An 18665-nucleotide genomic window follows, 5' to 3' on the forward strand; every position below is an offset into this window, starting at 1 on the left:
CAAAACATTCCCGTTAATTATTAATTCATTTTAAAATTGACGTTATATGGCATAAATGATAAAAAATTAATTAAGCCATTTTTGTATTTTAAATCAAAATCTGCCTTGCTCTCTCATTGGCCATAGCTAAGCCTAATAATCGCAACTCCACAATTAATGGCAACTTAATCCAGAGAGTGTGATAAACTGGCTCAATTATGGCCAATGAAATTGCCAATCTGATTTTTCTTTTAATATTGATATGGTTGAATTAAAATAGAATAATTTACACCTAATATCGGCAAAATCTGTTACAATGAAAATGTTTAGTTGAGTTTTATTAACGTTTGGGTCTATTTAATGAAGGTAACCCAAAAATTCTTATTCATGAATTAGGACATGACAGTTTTGTGGAGGAAATTTTACCACAGGAAGGTGATATTGAAAAAAATGATTCTGATGAAGAACAAAGCTTTGCAAATCTATCTGTTCCATTAGTGAACTTGGAAATTGAAGATACCGCCAATGATGCAACACTTTTGCATAGTATAAAGCCCGATTTAAATTTTTTTGTGCATAAAATAATGTATTATAAATTATTTTATTTTAATTGCAGTCCAAAAAGAAATGTCACCAGTAACATGCATCGATAGTCCATCAATAGTAAGATTATCGTGATTTACATTTTCATCATTTTTAATGAACCTTTTTGTTTGGAGAAAATCTGAAGGTAAAGCCTCGATCATAATATAGGATTTCTTTCTAGGTAATCATCGAGTCCAACCCGCGCTAGCTATTTTATGTCATTTAATGATTTTACATTTAATAATTCCGCTCTTTTATGAGTGAAATTTTAAAAATACGCGCCTTATCGAGGATTTTGGAAATTTATACAAATAATTAGATATAAGGAGTGACGAGGAGAAGAGATGTCTATCTTAAATCCAGCATGAATAGCGGTTACATTCATCACCAATTGTAGCTTTAAAAATTTTTTTTTAAAAATTTCTAAAATCCTTTTAGTGGGAAACAATGGCGTCACAAATGATAAGGCGCGTATTTTTAAAATTTCACTCATAAAAGAGCGGAATTATTAAATTATATAATCGCTTATTTCTCTAAGACTATTCCACTATTTTTTCCTCGTACGTATGAAGGCTTGTTCTACTATGCCTGAGAGTATAGTTTAGAATTTAGAAAATCTAAAACGAAACGTTTAGGCTGCTTCTTTGAGGGTCATTTTTAAATGTTGCCATTAAAATTTTACACGAGGAAGCACTAATTTGAAATTTTGAAGTATATTTAAAAAAATTTTGTTGGAGAATGATTTCCCCGAGCATGTTTTTGCATCTGACATCATATTCAAAATTTAATATAAAATTAACTAAAATAACCAGCGCGGGTTCGACTCGATGGTTACCTAGAAAAATAATTTTATATTATGAAAAACCAAACCAGATAGGGATGCGATGTGTAGAACCTGAGCTACAGTCGCTAGAAAATCCTGAAATCTATGACGCTTTACCTATTTAGGCAGGTACCTCCTCGAACAGCCCCCCCCCCCTTATCTGGACAACAAAAGTTTCATTACTATCAGAATCTGTTGAATTTTGACGAAATAAATTCAAATAATATATGCCTGTAATAATTTTCAGGCAGGGGCAGTTTTACCTTCCACCAAACCTTTTACTAGAGAATTTACTAGTAATTATAAAATGTCGTCAACCCCAAAACAAAAACGCAAACTTTTGGAAAATTGCAGTAACCCTGATAAGGAATGTGATGGCACGACACACCAAAAAGAAGAAGAAAGTAAAGTTGAAATTGTTTTAAGCGATATTCACCTTAATTTAAACTTTTGGGATTACTTACAAATATTAATTTCTTTTTAGTGTAAATACCACTTTATCACCTCTTTCAAGCGTTGCTGGAACCCCACATAGCAGCGTTACTAACAACAGTTTTAGATCAATGTAAATATTGATATTGCTTACAACTTTACAGCCAAAACAATTGTTGCTTCATTTCAATTTTATTTTGATAGAGCTACAGCTGGTAGCTCTACTTCTAGGAAATCCCTAGATTTTTCTTTGGAAGAAATGGAGAATTCTCTAGAGACAAAACTTGATGACTCTAAACTTTGTCTAACATCAGTAAAGGAACTTGAAAAACTGATCAAAAGATCCGTTGGTTCAACTTGCAGAGTGGAGGGTTGTGGTAAAACCTTAAGCTTTAAGTCATTCTTCATGGGTGCTAAGTTTCATGTGTCATGGAAATGCCAAAAGGGAAGAAATTACCATTATGACAAATGGGAAGCAGCGCCAGGAAACTTGAATCTCAAACTGGCTGCTGGATTATTATATTCGGGATGCTCCTTTTCAAAGGTATTGTGGCAGAGACTATATACATATTTACTTTAAAATTTCAATGTGACACTACTGATGTTGGTTGTTTTTCTTATTGCAGTTTGACAATTTATGCAAATTGATAGATTTTAAATCAATAGGCTCAACAACAATCATTGAGAAACAGGTTAATGAGTGTTACCCTGCAATTATGCAGCTATGGGATTCTGAGCAAGTAAGTGAAAGCTAGGAATTCAGTTTTACTAGGAAATTTGAAATTAAAATTAATTGTTTCACCTTTTATTTGTCAAGGTGTCAATGCTTGCTACCAGAAAAGAAAGTTTGATAATTTGTTGCGATGCTCGTAATGATTCTCCCGGGTACTCAGCAAAGCACTGCACGTACACTGCAATAGACATGGAGACTCAAAAAATTTTAGCTGTGGAGTTTGCTGATTGTCGTCTCACAGATAACAAAAGCGGCAATATGGAGGCTTTGTGTTTCAGAAGGCTAATTAACAAGCTGGAACAACATTGCACCATAGCTGAAGTAGTGACAGATGGACACATCCAAATCAAGGCTATTATGAGTAAAACCTCAAGATTTAATAATATGATTTATTATGGAACTAAAATATCTATCACAAATTATGACAGGGAACGAATACCCACATATTAAACACTCCCATGACATCTGGCACGTCGCGAAAATACTCAAAAAACGTCTTGCTGCGGTATGTGAATCTAATTTTGAATAATAATTTGGAGTCAATACACTGTAGCCGTAGAGTCAGATAGTGTTTATCTTTAGTTATTTTGAATTTTCAAGAATTGTGTTACTTGGCACTCAAAATCCATTTAAACTTATTGCCTAGGTATCTAAACAAAATGGGTGTAAAGTCATTGCTGAATGGATTGATGATCTTGTGACGCATTTTTGGTGGTGCTCTAAGAACTGTGAAAATGACGCTAACACAATGATAGTGAGGGATTTAAGTGTAGCTTTGGTTTGATTTCAATTATTTAAAAATGTTTGAAAATTTCTTAAGATGCTATGGATTTCTCATTTGCACCATGTCCAAAATGTGCACAATTTTCCTTACGGTGAATGTAGGCATGAGGAAATTAATGAGGACGATCGTGTAAAGCCATGGCTGCAAAACAATACCTTGCCATTCATTGAGTTGCGAAAAATCGTTTGCGACAAACAGTTCCTAAAAGATTTTCCATATTATAAGAATTTCAGGTTGGTTTTTTTTTACTTTTTTTGGTAATTTTAGCATAGCTAATTGATAATGATCTGGAAATAACACTTATTGCAGACATACTGGGGCTTTGGAATCTTACCATAGCGTATTGTTGAAGTACGCCCCAAAAAGACTAAACTATCCGTAAGAATATAGTATTAGTATTGTCATAAGTTATATGCTAAATATTAAAAAAACTTTTAGGTGGAAAGGATATATAGCAAGGAATATTTTGGCCGTCCTTGACCATAATAGTAGCCTTTCTCGCCCAGTGGCGACTAATAAAAATGGAACAACTAGGTAAAATTAATATAATTAACTTTTCTTTCTCAATTTATAGTTGACATAACTTTTTTCCCAGAATGAAGTCGAAGTTTTCGAAATCTACGTCGAGATGGACTGTTGTCCCAGTTAAAATACCCAAAAGACATCAGCAAGCAAGAAATCTTATGGACCTAACAATGTCGCGCGAAGTTGTTCGCAATGTTTTGGATATGTTTCCAGAAGATCCTGCTGTAACGATGAATAGGAAGAACATTGCTAAGGTTCCTTGCCCTCCCAGACATGAATTGCTGGCTGATCTTGCTAAGCATTCCAAATTTGTAGAAAAAATTTTACCAGAAATTAATTTGTAAATTTGAAAAAAAAATATATATATATATAGTCGCTGCCTTCAAGTTAAGGTGCTGAAAATCATTAATTGGCGTAGCTCCATTCTAAGAGAATACAATGTATCTGCGGGTTTTTGTTAAAGTTTGCAGAGAGCCACAGTCTTAACTTTTTAACAGAATGAACTCGTTAAAAACAATTATGAAAGAAAACCTAATCAAATGTTTTAATTTTCAAAGATGAATTTGTGAAAACCACCCCTAAAGATAACGGCTTTGTTTATATCCCGTGTAAATACCATTTGGATTTGGATACCTTACTCTAATTTTCCATACTACACAGGAAGGTATAACTCGCCGATTCCCTTGGCCAAGCTTACCCCATTGCCAATAAATATACTGCCTATAAGCAGCATGCCTGTATTTTCTATTAACATCCCCATCCTCCTGGAGAAGGTGCACTAAATTTTGTCTCATTTCCATTTGGATATCCAATACTCCTCTATTCAAAATTAAATTTTCCAAATCTGGGCTATCTGTCATGCAACCAGTGTTTCTTCTCCTCGAGCAACATTTCCTCTCTTCTGGGGTTGGCATCTCTTGGCAATTGCCACACTTACACCATGGGGCATCATTTCCTTCATCTGGGTTAGGTGGTGGAGGGTCAACATTAGGGATGGGATTTGGTTGTGGAGGCTTAATATCATCTGCGCTTAATTGATTAACAATTTTTTCCCATGGTTCTTCAAGGTCCTCTGAAGTTTCCAAATACTTGATTATCCTAATGTTGGGGTTATCGTCTTGGATTTTTTAAATTAATATTCGGAGCTGCGCTGCTGTGAGGTTTTTGAGATCTACACGATTGTGAGTCTCACTCTGCTGAATTATATGAATTACGTTTACGATCGATACATTATGGAATAAAATCTTGTAAAAACATTGAATATTCTCTTCTAAATACCCCAGAACAAGTTACTTATAGGAAATCATTGATGTGAGTGATGTGAGCTATCACGCTCAAAAATCTAAAGTCCCGCAGATTTTCTTACAACCTTATTATCGTACAGAACGGACAGGCCATTTATAGCCTAAAATTTGTAGCCTTACCACCACCAAACTAGTTGTTACCTTTCTCCAGAGTGAAATAAAACAAAACCAAAAAAAATGAATACCTCTTTAGCTACAATGGAAGGCGTTGGGTCGTTAGGAATCAAAGAGGCTTCTTCTACATTGTTGGATTGGGGTACTTCATTATCATATTGTTTGGGCCTACTGGCAGCAGCATGATGGGGAATTTTCGAATTCTTTATCTTAGGGCGACCGATTCTAATTCTTTTCCTTGGGGGCTCATTACCCATACCACTACCACCTACGCATACATCGATTTTGCCATTACAGCACTCCAATTTCTCACCACAAGTACATAAACTTGAGCATTTTAAGTTTTCCGTTCGGCATTGGCAAACGTTTCTATTTTTATTGCTTAAGCAATTGGTTCTACAAGAACAAGGCATTTTGATCAACAGTACAAAGTATTGAAAGTACTCACTAACTCAATTAACCCTAAGCTAGTTACGCCAAGGCTTAAAATCTTGGAATAAAAAAAAAACACGAGGCAGACTCAAAACTAGAGAAGCTATAATTTATTTAAGCAATAGATGGCGATCATAGCAGCCAACTCACGGCTTCAAGAAATTGTGCCCCATTTCCACAAAAAGTAGTTACCTTAAAAAAAGGGGGATACTTTCTATTCACTCCCCTCGTAGCTAGAAGAGGGCTCGGAAATCCGCGGGGCCATGTGTCTAAGGGTCCGAAGGAGCCCTTTAACAAATTCCATCATACTTTGTACAGTTTTCCTGTTATGATAAAATACGTAACATTTTAATAATAATAAAAAGTATGGCCATAAACAAAGATTTAGTGTTAAAAAGGGCGTTTCGGGCCACACTTTTTTACAGAATTACCGAAAGTGCCTACAAGTGCCCTCAGTAGGAAAACTACTATAGCAGTAGTTTTATAGAAAAAGACTTATATTTAAGTTAATTACCGGTGAAACTGGTTCAAAATTGCATATATATATATAATAAGTAAACTATGATCTATATTATAAACCATTTTAAAACTTAATTCCGAACTAATTTACTTAAATTTAAGGGCGACTACAACTTACTATTTTACAGAAAATGCTTATATTTAAGTTAACTACGGGTCAAATTAGTTCAAATTTACTATACATAATCAGAAACGTGTTTGGTTTAATATACACTACTTAAATAGTTAATAACTAGCTATTTTCTCACTTAAATTCAGGGTGTCTACAACACACTATTTTACAGAAAATGAATTATTTAAGTTAATTACGGGTCAAATTAATTCAAATTTACTATACATAATCAGAAACGTGTTTGGTTTAATATACACTACTTAAATAGTTAATAACTAGCTATTTTCTCACTTAAATTCGGGGTGTCTACAACACACTATTTTACAGATTCATGGGTGCCTCCAAATGATTTACTCCCATTTAACCCAAACCGATTCTCCCAATTCCCATATTTCCCAATCCCATTTGACCCAACACTATGTCTTTTCCCCCAATTTCTTTTCTCCCAATTCAGCATAAAACAAATGTTAATAAATTCAAAGAGAATTTTTTTGTTTTATTAACAATGATATGTTTTACATATTCAGTTTAGTTTGAATTTCCATTTTATGGTTTCTAGATATTCAAATGGCGTTTTTCTCCCCGCATCCAGTTCCCTTTTTAGTTGTTTTATTCTTTCCTCCTGAATCTTGTATTTTCTGTTTGGTGGTCGAACAGGTTACCCCCCATTTCACCCAATTTAAAACACCCAATTCCCATTTACCCAAACAGCATTCAACCCAATTCCCAGTTCTCCCATTCTAATTAACCCAATATTGCATACCCAAAAAGACTCAAATAGAGTAGAATTTGATGGTTTTATTTATTTATTTTTTCATTTCATAAGGGATACACTTACTTGAAGTGTATAACCGCTCCAAAGAGGAAGAGACGTCCTCCTAACCAAACCAAACCTAACCTAACATAACATAACAGTAATGTTTTGGAAAAGGCATATTATTTGAGAAGTCAATGAAGCTAAACATCAATTTTTTAGAAAAGGCGTACCATAGCTAAATGATTTATAAAATATTATTAACCAAACCTAACCTAACATAACATAACAGTAACGTTTTGGAAAAGGCATATTATTTGAGAAGTCAATGAAGCTAAACATCAATATTTTGGAAAAGGCGTACCATAGCTAAATGATTTATAAAATATTATTAACCAAACCTAACCTAACATAACATAACAGTAATGTTTTGGAAAAGGCAAATTATTTGAGAAGTCAATGAAGCTAAACATCAATATTTTGGAAAATTCGTACCATAGTTAAATGATTTATAAAATATTACTAACCTAACCAACCCAAATTTAACCTAACATAACAGTAATGTTTTGGAAAAGGCATATTATTTGAGAAGTCAATGAAGTTAAACATTAATATTTTGGAAAAGGCGTACCATAAATAAATGATTTATAAAACACGAACTTTCTCGTGGATCTAGCAGAAAAATATAATACATTTAGAATAACACTTCACATTAATTGGTCGGAAAATTATTTAACCTAACCTAACCTAACCTAACCAAACCAAACTTAACCTAACATAACATAGCCTAACCTAACCAAACCAAACTTAACCTAACATAACATAGCCTAACCTAACCTAACCTAACCTATTCGCATTAAAAATAATCAAAAGTCGTTTTGAAAGCAACCCTTTGCAGCATAAAATATTAGACGAAACCATTCGATTGGGAGAAATGAGAATTGAATAGGTTGGGATAAAAATTCCGATTGGGAAATATAAGATTGGGAGAACTGGGAATCGGAAAGTTTGGGATAAAAATGTATTTTGGGAAACACAGAATTGGGAGAAATGGGACCATACCCCTCCAAATATACTATTTTACAGAAAATGCTTATATTTAAGTTAATTACCGATCAAATTAATTCAAATTAGCTACATCTACTAAGAATATTACGCTCTATAATATAAACGCGTTTAAAAATTTATTTCTACCAAATATACTTAAATTTAAGGGTGCATACAGATTTTGTACTCGGGAAAAGATGACTTACAGGAGGCACTATTTTACAGAAAATGCGATTATTTAAGTTAATTACGGGTCAAATTAATTCAAATTACCTACATCTACTAAGAATATTACGCTCTATAATATAAACGCGTTTAAAAATTAATTTCTATCAAATATAGTTAAATTAAAGGGTGCATACAGATTTTGTACTCGGGAAAAGATGACTTACAGAAGCCACTATTTTACAGAAAATGCGATTATTTAAGTTAATTACGGGTGAAATTAATTCAAATTACCTACATCTACTAAGAATATTACGCTCTATAATATAAACGCGTTTAAAAATTAATTTCTATCAAATATACTTAAATTTAAGGGTGCATACAGATTTTGTACTCGGGAAAAGATGACTTACAGGAGGCACTATTTTACAGAAAATGCGATTATTTAAGTTAATTACGGGTCAAATTAATTCAAATTTACTATACATAATCAGAAACGTGTTTGGTTTAATATACACTTCTTAAATAGTTAATAACTAGCTATTATCTCACTTAAATTCAGGGTGTCTACAACACACTATTTTACAGATTCATGGGTGCCTCCAAATATACTATTTTACAGAAAATGCTTATATTTAAGTTAATTACCGATAAAATTAATTCAAATTACCTACATCTACTAAGAATATTACGCTCTATAATATAAACGCGTTTAAAAATTTATTTCTACCAAATATACTTAAATTTAAGGGTGCATACAGATTTTGTACTTGGGAAAAGATGACTTACAGGAGGCACTATTTTACAGAAAATGCTTATATTTAAGTTAATTACGGGTCAAATTAATTCAAATTTACTATACATGATCAGAAACGTGTTTGGTTTAATATACACTACTTAAATAGTTAATAACTAGCTATTTTCTCACTTAAATTCAGGGTGTCTACAACACACTATTTTACAGAAAATGAATTATTTAAGTTAATTACGGGTCAAATTAATTCAAATTTACTATACATAATCAGAAATGTGTTTGGTTTAATATGCACTACTTAAATAGTTAATAACTAGCTATTATCTCACTTAAATTCGGGGTGTCTACAACACACTATTTTACAGAAAATGCTTATATTTAAGTTAATTACGGGTCAAATTAATTCAAATTTACTATACATAATCAGAAATGTGTTTGGTTTAATATACACTACTTAAATAGTTAATAACTAGCTATTATCTCACTTAAATTCGGGGTGTCTACAACACACTATTTTACAGAAAATGCTTATATTTAAGTTAATTACGGGTCAAATTAATTCAAATTTACTATACATAATCAGAAACGTGTTTGGTTTAATATACACTACTTAAATAGTTAATAACTAGCTATTTTCTCACTTAAATTCAGGGTGTCTACAACACACTATTTTACAGAAAATGAATTATTTAAGTTAATTACGGGTCAAATTAATTCAAATTTACTATACATAATCAGAAATGTGTTTGGTTTAATATACACTACTTAAATAGTTAATAACTAGCTATTATCTCACTTAAATTCGGGGTGTCTACAACACACTATTTTACAGAAAATGCTTATATTTAAGTTAATTACGGGTCAAATTAATTCAAATTTACTATACATAATCAGAAACGTGTTTGGTTTAATATACACTACTTAAATAGTTAATAACTAGCTATTTTCTCACTTAAATTCAGGGTGTCTACAACACACTATTTTACAGAAAATGAATTATTTAAGTTAATTACGGGTCAAATTAATTCAAATTTACTATACATAATCAGAAACGTGTTTGGTTTAATATGCACTACTTAAATAGTTAATAACTAGCTATTTTCTCACTTAAATTCAGGGTGCCTACAACACATTATTTTACAGATTCATGGGTGCCTCCAAATGTACTATTTTACAGAAAATGCGATTATTTAATTTAATTACGAGTAGTAATCATACTTAAACTGAGGAAGGCAACAAGACTTTCGTAATCTTGTCTACTGGGGTAAGAATTTCACCAAAATGTGAATATTTAAGTTAATTAAGTATGAAATTAAATCTAACTTGGATTATAATGCTATTTGAGTGTGATGTTCAAATTAAACACTATAAAAAGTAAATTGTGCCAATTAAACTTACGGTAAGGGTGCCTTCAAAATATTGCTAAAGGAAAACCACGGCCACAGCGGTTTGAACTGTCCAAAATGCTTTTATTTAACATAACTATTAAAGTAATGAAATTTAATTTGTTAATGTGTCATATGAATGTGGTGCTCAATTTAAACGCAATTTAATGTTAATTGCGAGCAATTATTCTCAAATATAAGTTGCCTACAACTTACATAATACAATTTTACATAACCTGGGTGCCTACGAGACACAATTTTACCAAAACGCTTTCATTTAACTTAATTTTGGATGGAATTCGATCTAAGTTGGTACATATACATTTGAGGTTGCGCTGATTTATTTAAACGCGACTTAAAATTAATTCTGTGCAATTATTTTCAAATAAATGGTGCCTACAACTTTTGAATTTTACATAACCTGCGTGCCTACAAGACACTATTTTACCAATACGCTTTCATTTCACTTAATTTGGATGGAATTCAATCTAAGTTGGTACATATACATTTATGATTGCGCTGATTAATTTAAACGCGATTTAAAGTTAATTCTGAGCAATTATTCTCAAATATAAGTGGCCTACAAATTTTGAATTTTACATAACCTGGGTGTCTACAACTTTTGAATTTAACATAACCTGGGTGCCTACAAGACACTATTTTATCAGAACGCTTTCATTTAACTTAATTTTGGATGGAATTCAATCTAAGTTGGTACATATATATTTGAGATTGCGACGATTAATTTAAAGGCAACACAGTTTCTCGATGCAACTACCCTTTTTGAAACACTCTGTATAAATTAACGGAATAATATTTGTAAGTTTTGTTAATGGTTTTGATGTTATTTTAGCAATTTAAAACAACAGCACTCCTCCGTTTTGAACCATTAAATTATTAAATAACAAAAGAATTAACACAACAGTTATCCAGGAAAAAATTGGTGTGATGGGTTATATTGGAGAAATTTGATCACATTAAAATTTATTAAATATGACGCAAAGCAATAGGACTAGGGCGCTTACTAGACCCAAAAGCTATCATCTGTGTGGGCTAATTATTTTTGGATTACATGATATGGGGTATACAAGTTTCTAGTACCCCTAGCACGTGACGTGATTTATTAATGGCCCCTCGACAACTATGCGTTTTACAAGTTACGAGTCTAAGAGGGAAAGGCGCGGGGTAAAACTCTGCCTTCCATCTCGCTTTTTAGCCCCACCGCTGTGGGTGTTTTGGATCTGAGAGTGCACAAACACAGCAATAGAGCAACTCTCTTGTATCTCCGGATACTTAGGGTTGCCTACCCCCTTTTCCCGTCGAAAGGGTGTATTGTCTATGGCGCTTTGTAAAACGCATAGTTGTCGAGGGGCATTTAATAAATCACGTCACGTGCTAGGGGTACTAGTAACTTGTATACCCCATATCATGTAATCCAAAAATAACTAGCCCACACAGATGATAGCTTTTGGGTCTAGTATGCGCCCTAGTCCTATTGTTTTGCGTCATATTTAATAAATTTTAATGTGATCAAATTTCTCCAATATAACCCATCACACCAATTTTTTCCTGGATAACTGTTGTGTTAATTCTTTTGTTATTTAATAATTTAATGGTTCAAAACGGAAGAGTGCTGTTGTTTTAAATTGATAAAATAACATCAAAACCATTAACAAAACTTACAAAAATTATTCCGTTAATTTATACAGAGTGTTTCAAAAAGGGTAGTTGCATCGAGAAACTGTGTTGCCTTTAAATTAATCGTCGCAATCTCAAATATATATGTACCAACTTAGATTGAATTCCATCCAAAATTAAGTTAAATGAAAGCGTTCTGATAAAATAGTGTCTTGTAGGCACCCAGGTTATGTTAAATTCAAAAGTTGTAGACACCCAGGTTATGTAAAATTCAAAATTTGTAGGCCACTTATATTTGAGAATAATTGCTCAGAATTAACTTTAAATCGCGTTTAAATTAATCAGCGCAATCATAAATGTATATGTACCAACTTAGATTGAATTCCATCCAAATTAAGTGAAATGAAAGCGTATTGGTAAAATAGTGTCTTGTAGGCACGCAGGTTATGTAAAATTCAAAAGTTGTAGGCACCATTTATTTGAAAATAATTGCACAGAATTAATTTTAAGTCGCGTTTAAATAAATCAGCGCAACCTCAAATGTATATGTACCAACTTAGATCGAATTCCATCCAAAATTAAGTTAAATGAAAGCGTTTTGGTAAAATTGTGTCTCGTAGGCACCCAGGTTATGTAAAATTGTATTATGTAAGTTGTAGGCAACTTATATTTGAGAATAATTGCTCGCAATTAACATTAAATTGCGTTTAAATTGAGCACCACATTCATATGACACATTAACAAATTAAATTTCATTACTTTAATAGTTATGTTAAATAAAAGCATTTTGGACAGTTCAAACCGCTGTGGCCGTGGTTTTCCTTTAGCAATATTTTGAAGGCACCCTTACCGTAAGTTTAATTGGCACAATTTACTTTTTATAGTGTTTAATTTGAACATCACACTCAAATAGCATTATAATCCAAGTTAGATTTAATTTCATACTTAATTAACTTAAATATTCACATTTTGGTGAAATTCTTACCCCAGTAGACAAGATTACGAAAGTCTTGTTGCCTTCCTCAGTTTAAGTATGATTACTACTCGTAATTAACTTAAATAATCGCATTTTCTGTAAAATAGTACATTTGGAGGCACCCATGAATCTGTAAAATAATGTGTTGTAGGCACCCTGAATTTAAGTGAGAAAATAGCTAGTTATTAACTATTTAAGTAGTGCATATTAAACCAAACACGTTTCTGATTATGTATAGTAAATTTGAATTAATTTGACCCGTAATTAACTTAAATAATTCATTTTCTGTAAAATAGTGTGTTGTAGACACCCTGAATTTAAGTGAGAAAATAGCTAGTTATTAACTATTTAAGTAGTGTATATTAAACCAAACACGTTTCTGATTATGTATAGTAAATTTGAATTAATTTGACCCGTAATTAACTTAAATATAAGCATTTTCTGTAAAATAGTGTGTTGTAGACACCCCGAATTTAAGTGAGATAATAGCTAGTTATTAACTATTTAAGTAGTGTATATTAAACCAAACACATTTCTGATTATGTATAGTAAATTTGAATTAATTTGACCCGTAATTAACTTAAATAATTCATTTTCTGTAAAATAGTGTGTTGTAGACACCCTGAATTTAAGTGAGAAAATAGCTAGTTATTAACTATTTAAGTAGTGTATATTAAACCAAACACGTTTCTGATTATGTATAGTAAATTTGAATTAATTTGACCCGTAATTAACTTAAATATAAGCATTTTCTGTAAAATAGTGTGTTGTAGACACCCCGAATTTAAGTGAGATAATAGCTAGTTATTAACTATTTAAGTAGTGTATATTAAACCAAACACATTTCTGATTATGTATAGTAAATTTGAATTAATTTGACCCGTAATTAACTTAAATAATTCATTTTCTGTAAAATAGTGTGTTGTAGACACCCTGAATTTAAGTGAGAAAATAGCTAGTTATTAACTATTTAAGTAGTGTATATTAAACCAAACACGTTTCTGATCATGTATAGTAAATTTGAATTAATTTGACCCGTAATTAACTTAAATATAAGCATTTTCTGTAAAATAGTGCCTCCTGTAAGTCATCTTTTCCCAAGTACAAAATCTGTATGCACCCTTAAATTTAAGTATATTTGGTAGAAATAAATTTTTAAACGCGTTTATATTATAGAGCGTAATATTCTTAGTAGATGTAGGTAATTTGAATTAATTTTATCGGTAATTAACTTAAATATAAGCATTTTCTGTAAAATAGTATATTTGGAGGCACCCATGAATCTGTAAAATAGTGTGTTGTAGACACCCTGAATTTAAGTGAGATAATAGCTAGTTATTAACTATTTAAGAAGTGTATATTAAACCAAACACGTTTCTGATTATGTATAGTAAATTTGAATTAATTTGACCCGTAATTAACTTAAATAATCGCATTTTCTGTAAAATAGTGCCTCCTGTAAGTCATCTTTTCCCGAGTACAAAATCTGTATGCACCCTTAAATTTAAGTATATTTGATAGAAATTAATTTTTAAACGCGTTTATATTATAGAGCGTAATATTCTTAGTAGATGTAGGTAATTTGAATTAATTTCACCCGTAATTAACTTAAATAATCGCATTTTCTGTAAAATAGTGGCTTCTGTAAGTCATCTTTTCCCGAGTACAAAATCTGTATGCACCCTTTAATTTAACTATATTTGATAGAAATTAATTTTTAAACGCGTTTATATTATAGAGCGTAATATTCTTAGTAGATGTAGGTAATTTGAATTAATTTGACCCGTAATTAACTTAAATAATCGCATTTTCTGTAAAATAGTGCCTCCTGTAAGTCATCTTTTCCCGAGTACAAAATCTGTATGCACCCTTAAATTTAAGTATATTTGGTAGAAATAAATTTTTAAACGCGTTTATATTATAGAGCGTAATATTCTTAGTAGATGTAGGTAATTTGAATTAATTTGATCGGTAATTAACTTAAATATAAGCATTTTCTGTAAAATAGTATATTTGGAGGCACCCATGAATCTGTAAAATAGTGTGTTGTAGACACCCCGAATTTAAGTGAGAAAATAGCTAGTTATTAACTATTTAAGTAGTGTATATTAAACCAAACACGTTTCTGATTATGTATAGTAAATTTGAATTAATTTGACCCGTAATTAACTTAAATAATTCATTTTCTGTAAAATAGTGTGTTGTAGACACCCTGAATTTAAGTGAGAAAATAGCTAGTTATTAACTATTTAAGTAGTGTATATTAAACCAAACACGTTTCTGATTATGTATAGTAAATTTGAATTAATTTGACCCGTAATTAACTTAAATATAAGCATTTTCTGTAAAATAGTGTGTTGTAGACACCCCGAATTTAAGTGAGATAATAGCTAGTTATTAACTATTTAAGTAGTGTATATTAAACCAAACACGTTTCTGATTATGTATAGTAAATTTGAACTAATTTGACCCGTAATTAACTTAAATATAAGCATTTTCTGTAAAATAGTAAGTTGTAGTCACCCTTAAATTTAAGTAAATTAGTTCGGAATTAAGTTTTAAAATGGTTTATAATATAGATCATAGTTTACTTATTATATATATGCAATTTTGAACCAGTTTCACCGGTAATTAACTTATATATAAGTCTTTTTCTATAAAACTACTGCTATAGTAGTTTTCCTACTGAGGGCACTTGTAGGCACTTTCTGTAATTCTGTAAAAAAGTGGCGGCCGGCGTTTCCCCTCAGTTTAATATACATTCTTACCAGGCAAGGCTTATATTAACATTGTTTTGGTTTCACAGTTACTCACACTGTTGACTGTTCTGTTTTTGGGGTTAAAAAAGAGAAAAAGCTTCAACTTTTATTAAGAGCTTTTCTTGTATATAGATACTCTTTTTAATAATCAATAAAAATACATTAAAGCCTTTAAAGGAGGAACCGTTACCGTAACAAAGGAATTCACTAATCACTACAAAGTACAAACGCCAAAAGAAGGGAACGTCTAGCAGACAGCTTTTTCCTAACCAATCAGTCTGGGAAATAAGGATATTTTTTAAACTAGTCCTTGGGAAGTTGGGAGTACAGGGTGGGAATGGGAAATAATGATTTTTTAAAACTGGACATTGGGCCTGCCACCCCTGGTCTGGAATAAATGGTCCATGACAGGGTTGGAAATAAGGTGAATTTTGTAAGTGGTGCTCGATACCAGCGACCCCTCATGTTGGAATTAGTAAACTGGTCCTTGGGACCAGTTACCCTCGCATTAATTATTATTTTACCGGTCCCACTATAAATTAAATTTCTAAAATGGTGAGAATAATAAGCACGCAAAGACACAAAAGTAAAGAAGCTGAAAATTCTAATTGATTTTGAATTTTTTACTGTAGGAAAAGGTAGCATATAACAATCCGTAACAGTTAACTTTCATTTCTTATCACAATTTTTCAACTAGTTGCCACTAAATATCAATCAACATGTCTAATGATATTTGAAGTTCTTAATCCTTTTCTGAACTATCCTTTTTCCTTATTGCATTTTACATAAATTCGGTGGCAATATGTTCTTTCGCTATCAGTAAGCCAGATCAAAATCCTGTGAGTATAGACGCTAGACAATAGGGCTGTGCGAATAGTACTTTTTAAGGTATTCGTCGAATACCAAATAGTAGTGTTTTTGGGAGCCATCTCTCGGCTCGGAATAGGAAAATGACCAAATAATTTGACCAAATAGTGTGAAGTTCAAAAATTCGACCAAATTTAAATTTCTATAAAACTATTCTACCAAATTTCAAATTTATAAATAATGGGACACGGAACGGTACTTTTGAACGGCTGAAAACTTATTTTTGAACGAATCATATGTTTTATTTTAATCAAAATTAGGTTAGTTGTCAATATATCCCTACTCGCTTTGCAATGTATGACCTCTTCCATGATACTATATTTTTTAATAGGTATACTATAGTGACATATTATTAGGAAGTTCAATAGTTAGCTCCGCAGCGAGAAGTTGATAATAACCAGTACCCTTTAAGTTAAAACCTTTAATGATTTATTCTTGTCTATGAACTTCTAAAGACTGAGTGGCTGGTTCCAGCTATAGCCTCCTAGATCACGCGACTCGGTGAACGCGGGTAATACTTTTAATAACAGTAGCCACGTCAGAATTTTAAGGCTGTGTCTGCCAGGTCGCGTCATCTATGAGGCCACGGTCCAGCGGACACTATCACAGCGCCCATAGGGATAGGAGCATAACATTTATGTTTCTATCTCTATGACAGCGCCCTCAAATTCACAAAATCAACAGAAAAATTAAAAAACTGGTTGCGAATACCAAATAATTTGGCCAATAGACTGTTAAAAACATTCATTTTCTCGTGGTTTTATCCGCTATAGAATAGTCGGTTTTTCGAAGCTCATTATTTGGTATTCTAGAATTTTGAAAATCATTATTCGATTCGTCGGTGCGAATAGTAAACGTCAATTTTGACCAAATTATTTGGTCCGACCAAATAGTAACGAATACTCTGCACGGCCCTACTAGACAAGATCGATAGTCAATAGAGTATAGACTACAAAACTTTTGTAGGGAAGTTGTAGCCAAGGAGTACTAACTACCTATGAGTAGAATTGGTAGAAAATGTGTTGAGCTAGAAAAATTCTAATAAGGAACCCCGAACTTAATAAACTGGTCCCACCGTCTATTTTTTCCAAAAACCATAATTAATAAAATGGTCCCTGGGACCACTGACCCCAAGTTTTGGAATAAATAAACTGGTCCGACCAATTAATAAACTGGTTTTGGACTTGTAAACCTGTCTTATTCCATGACCATTGACCAGGACGCGTCGTGTGCTAAAATGAAGAAGTGGAATCCACTTAGTGGATAATTAAAATAGTTGAGATAACGTCTGGACTCTGGTTACCCTTGAATTTTATTAGTGGTCAAGTGGATCACTGACCCCCCTCCGATTTAATTTTAAAACTGGTCCAGGCAATTTTTAAACTGGTCATTCGCCATATGCCACCGCCTTATTTCCCACGCTGCTTGGGACCAGTGACCCCTCCTAGTGTCCGAAATAATAAACTGGTCTCCAGACTGGCCCCCAGTCCCCCACCTTTGTTCTTAATTAATAAACTGGTCCCGAGGACCAGTAACCCTCACTTCTTGAATTTTCAAACTAGTCCAAGCTATTAGTAAACTGGTTTTGAACCAGAGGAAGTGAGCTGAACACTGCTGTGGAGTGTAAGACCTTTTTCTTTGGTCCTAGCTCAACAATAAAAACGGAGCAAAAAAAAAAAGGTTCTAGAAGTATCATGTCGAGAAAATATCGGAGATTCTGCCAGACTTGGACCGCAAAAAGTATCTATAACAATTTTCAAAAGCAAACTAAATATATCTGTAAAAGTAGTAGGTATTTCGCGATTAAATCAATTCATATGTCCTCAAGTAAATGTATCTTAACGCTTACAAATCAGTCGTTCTAATAAAAAATAATTACTAGACAGAGCTAATTTAAATACAGGTTTTTGCGCGGGAAAAACAAAAACCTTGAATTGAACTCCACTCTCGAATGATCCCGATCTCGTTAATTGCACCT

General features: G+C 32.3%; 2 protein-coding genes and 2 long non-coding RNA genes across 4 annotated transcripts; 2 read left to right on the forward strand and 2 right to left on the reverse strand.

The window, feature by feature from the left end:
- Window positions 1-657: 657 nt before the first annotated feature.
- Window positions 658-5692, reverse strand: LOC149679185 (uncharacterized). Its single transcript, XM_089834856.1, has 2 exons — window positions 5351-5692; window positions 658-5057 (listed from the first exon to the last, which is right to left on the reverse strand). The coding sequence occupies exons 1-2, from the start codon at window positions 5690-5692 to the stop codon at window positions 4989-4991; spliced, it is 411 nt and encodes a 136-aa protein (XP_089690982.1). The 3' UTR covers window positions 658-4988.
- Window positions 1777-4247, forward strand: LOC149679186 (uncharacterized). The gene is made up of 11 exons (XM_089834839.1): window positions 1777-1791; window positions 1872-1952; window positions 2024-2363; window positions 2446-2559; window positions 2637-2913; window positions 2981-3057; window positions 3199-3306; window positions 3373-3569; window positions 3646-3714; window positions 3775-3870; window positions 3932-4247. The coding sequence occupies exons 3-11, from the start codon at window positions 2079-2081 to the stop codon at window positions 4203-4205; spliced, it is 1497 nt and encodes a 498-aa protein (XP_089690965.1). The 5' UTR covers window positions 1777-1791; window positions 1872-1952; window positions 2024-2078; the 3' UTR covers window positions 4206-4247.
- Window positions 5693-10506: 4814 nt separating the features above from the next.
- Window positions 10507-11890, reverse strand: LOC149679187 (uncharacterized). Its single transcript, XR_016365693.1, has 2 exons — window positions 10664-11890; window positions 10507-10544 (listed from the first exon to the last, which is right to left on the reverse strand). It is a non-coding gene; the product is annotated as an uncharacterized LOC149679187 (long non-coding RNA).
- A 62-nt stretch (window positions 11891-11952) lies between these two features.
- LOC149679188 (uncharacterized) lies at window positions 11953-12890 on the forward strand. Its single transcript, XR_016365694.1, has 2 exons — window positions 11953-12733; window positions 12853-12890. It is a non-coding gene; the product is annotated as an uncharacterized LOC149679188 (long non-coding RNA).
- Window positions 12891-18665: the final 5775 nt, after the last annotated feature.

Source organism: Phalangium opilio, unplaced genomic scaffold (assembly GCF_054372755.1).
Source record: "Phalangium opilio isolate 3A_F unplaced genomic scaffold, DU_Popi_V2 ptg000041l_1, whole genome shotgun sequence".
Taxonomy (NCBI): Eukaryota; Metazoa; Arthropoda; class Arachnida; order Opiliones; family Phalangiidae; genus Phalangium; species Phalangium opilio.